We start from the raw sequence: 2,689 nt of genomic DNA on the forward strand, positions 1-2,689 counted from the left end.
GGCACACTATCATATGGACTAGCCAAAGATCTACAAACAAACTGAAATATTTAGTTGACAACACTACCCACTCCATGCGCTAAGAATTCCACATCAATCAAGGACACCAGAATAGAAGAGGATGAGATAATGATATCCTTTGATGCAACAGCACTATTTACATCCATAGACAGCAACCTGGGCAAAGAGACAATTGCCACACTGCTGGACCAAAAAAAAAGCAAAAATCAGGAAGGCAGGCATCCTGAGGAGTGCTGCATCTGTGCCTCACAACCTATTTCACTTTCAACAACCATATATTCAAAATGAAATCAGTGGAACACCAACTGGATCCCCAATTTTAGGAGTGATTTGAGAAGCTGTAATGCAAAGGTTAGAACAAATAGTGCTCCCCACTATAAAACGCAAACTCTTGGTCTGCTACACAGATGACACCTTCACGATTATCAAACACACAATACTAGCAGAAACCCACTGACAAACAACATTCTCACCAGAATACCTTCCCAAAGTTAGAACACAAGCACAATGGGGAACTCCAGACTAGTGTATACAGAAAGACCACACATATGGACCAGATACTTAATTATCCAGCAACCACCCAAACATTTGTAAAGCGGAGTTGCATCAGGACATTATTCAAACAAGCCACAAAAACACTGCTGCAACCCAGAATTGCACAAAGCAGAACGGGACCACATGGAGTTTTTAAAAGAAAGGAACGGATACCCCAAAAAACAAAACAGCACACAATCTGCCGTTACCTCCACAACAGACTACATGGCCAGACACTAGCCACCTTCCTGTACATCAGGGACAGAGATGACAAAACTAAAGATCTCTAGGTATCAGGGTAGTGCACAAACCAACAACCACCTTGTGATAGCTACTGACGGACACAAGGGATCCATACCTACAATCAATAAAACTAATGTAATATACAAAATACCATGCAAAGGACTATAATGTTTCTCATAGGCCAAAACTGGAAGAAAACTGACAATAAAGAAATGCATGAACACCAACTAGCCACATCCAATTCTCACTGGTCTCAATACACACAGACAAAGAAGGACACTAATTCAACTGGGACAACACATCCATAATAGCACAAGCCAGAGACATGCTACGGCATTCCTAGAGGTCCGGTATTCCAACCAGAAATCAGCAAACACATTGAATTGGACCAGATATACAAACCACCGAAAAACAGAACCAAAAAAGTGATGCCAACCCCCCCAAACTCAGGCATACAAACAATAAGCAGGACAGAACACTAGAGGGGGTTGCTGGACTTAAAACCTTAACTCCGATTTCTCTGCACAGCGGCTTGCAGACCTGCAAAGCTTTTCCAGCAATTCCTGTTTTCATTAGTCCAATCCTATATTGACAATGCACATTTTTTGCAATAGTATCTGCAACAAATTTCACCTCATCTGTTGTGAGCACTTGGAGGCAGTTAACAACAGAAGACACTTTGGAAGTGGCCTTACCTTGTGGTCCTGGAAATCCATTTTGAGGCCAGCCATAAGGATGCCTATCAATTCCCAACAGAGTGTACTCTTGCTCCAAACCAAACCAGGGATGAGCGTCCTTCGCTTTATCCATCGCTTCATTACATGTGTGCCTCAAGTTGCTCTCTGCAACATATACATTGGACAATCAGCTTCTCAAACCAAAAGACAATACCATACCCTGAACTTCAGAGAGCACTGCGTATGCATTCATCTGGGGAAACTGTCCTGCAAACAAACAATTAAAAAGCATTTTAAGACACACCTTCAAAAGTAACACAGATTTGTTTTCAGGATATTAAAAAAAGGGAAAGTTTCAAACAGGATTTAATCAACCTTGAGATTACAGGTTCATAATCAAAACAAAAAAAAAGTGTTTAATAAAGAACCCGAGCAGGTCTGGCAGCATCTGTGGATAGGTGAACAGCCTTGTGGAGTTTCACCAGCATGTGTCTTTTTAAATTTCCAGATTTCCGGCATCCGCAGTAGTTTGCTTTTAAATCTGAACACGGTTTCACAAACTCACCTGCCGGTTTCCGATTGTATTTCAGAACCTCACAAAGAACCAGTTTGTTCGGATCCAGGATGAAGGGATCCCGGAACATGCGGACCGGAATCAGAAACATGTCGCTGTTGGAACCTTCCGCCTGGAAGGTACTGGACCCATCAAAATTCCACTCGGGAATATCTGCAATGTGGGGGGGGGGGGGGGGGGGCCGAAGAAAAGTCAGCCGAGTTGAACAGTTATTGAAAAATGCAGAGTTTGTACGCGGTAATTTAAAAAAACTGAAACTAGACCTTTAATGGTCCGTGGTTCCGAATCCAGGGTTTTGGTTTTACAGCGAAGTCCCTCTCCAGTGCCATCGATCCATACGTAGGTCACCTGTACCTTTCCATCCTGAGGCAATTTCAGGTACTGCTCCCTCACGGTTTTGTTCAACTTGGAACTTACAGCCACAGACATCTCGACTTCTGAAGAACAAAAACAGCAAAGTTATGTTCATTTACAGCCACACGCGCTCTCTCAAAAGTCAAAGGTACTCATCACTTTTTTCCTACCTCGCCTTGGAAAGCAAAAATGATCACGATACTTGTCATTCGAGAACAGCCTCTCCAACTAACTCACCCAAGCAGGGCGGAACCTTTTTTTTGGTTTAATATTCGTCCCGCCCAAT

General features: G+C 42.8%; 1 protein-coding gene across 1 annotated transcript in view; it reads right to left on the minus strand.

The window, feature by feature from the left end:
* Positions 1-2,689, minus strand: part of LOC109913773 (glutamine synthetase-like) — a 190,998-nt gene extending 188,309 nt beyond the window's left edge. The window contains exons 1-4 of the mRNA XM_020513322.2: positions 2,574-2,689; positions 2,313-2,486; positions 2,041-2,202; positions 1,494-1,640 (exon numbers count right to left, since the gene is read on the minus strand). Coding sequence (XP_020368911.1) covers positions 1,494-1,640; positions 2,041-2,202; positions 2,313-2,478 — 475 coding nt within the window. The 5' untranslated portion in view covers positions 2,479-2,486; positions 2,574-2,689. The remainder of the gene's footprint in view (positions 1-1,493; positions 1,641-2,040; positions 2,203-2,312; positions 2,487-2,573) is intronic.

The sequence above is a fragment of the Rhincodon typus genome, chromosome 28 (genome assembly GCF_021869965.1).
Source record: "Rhincodon typus isolate 14 chromosome 28, sRhiTyp1.1, whole genome shotgun sequence".
In the NCBI taxonomy this organism is placed as follows: Eukaryota; Metazoa; Chordata; class Chondrichthyes; order Orectolobiformes; family Rhincodontidae; genus Rhincodon; species Rhincodon typus.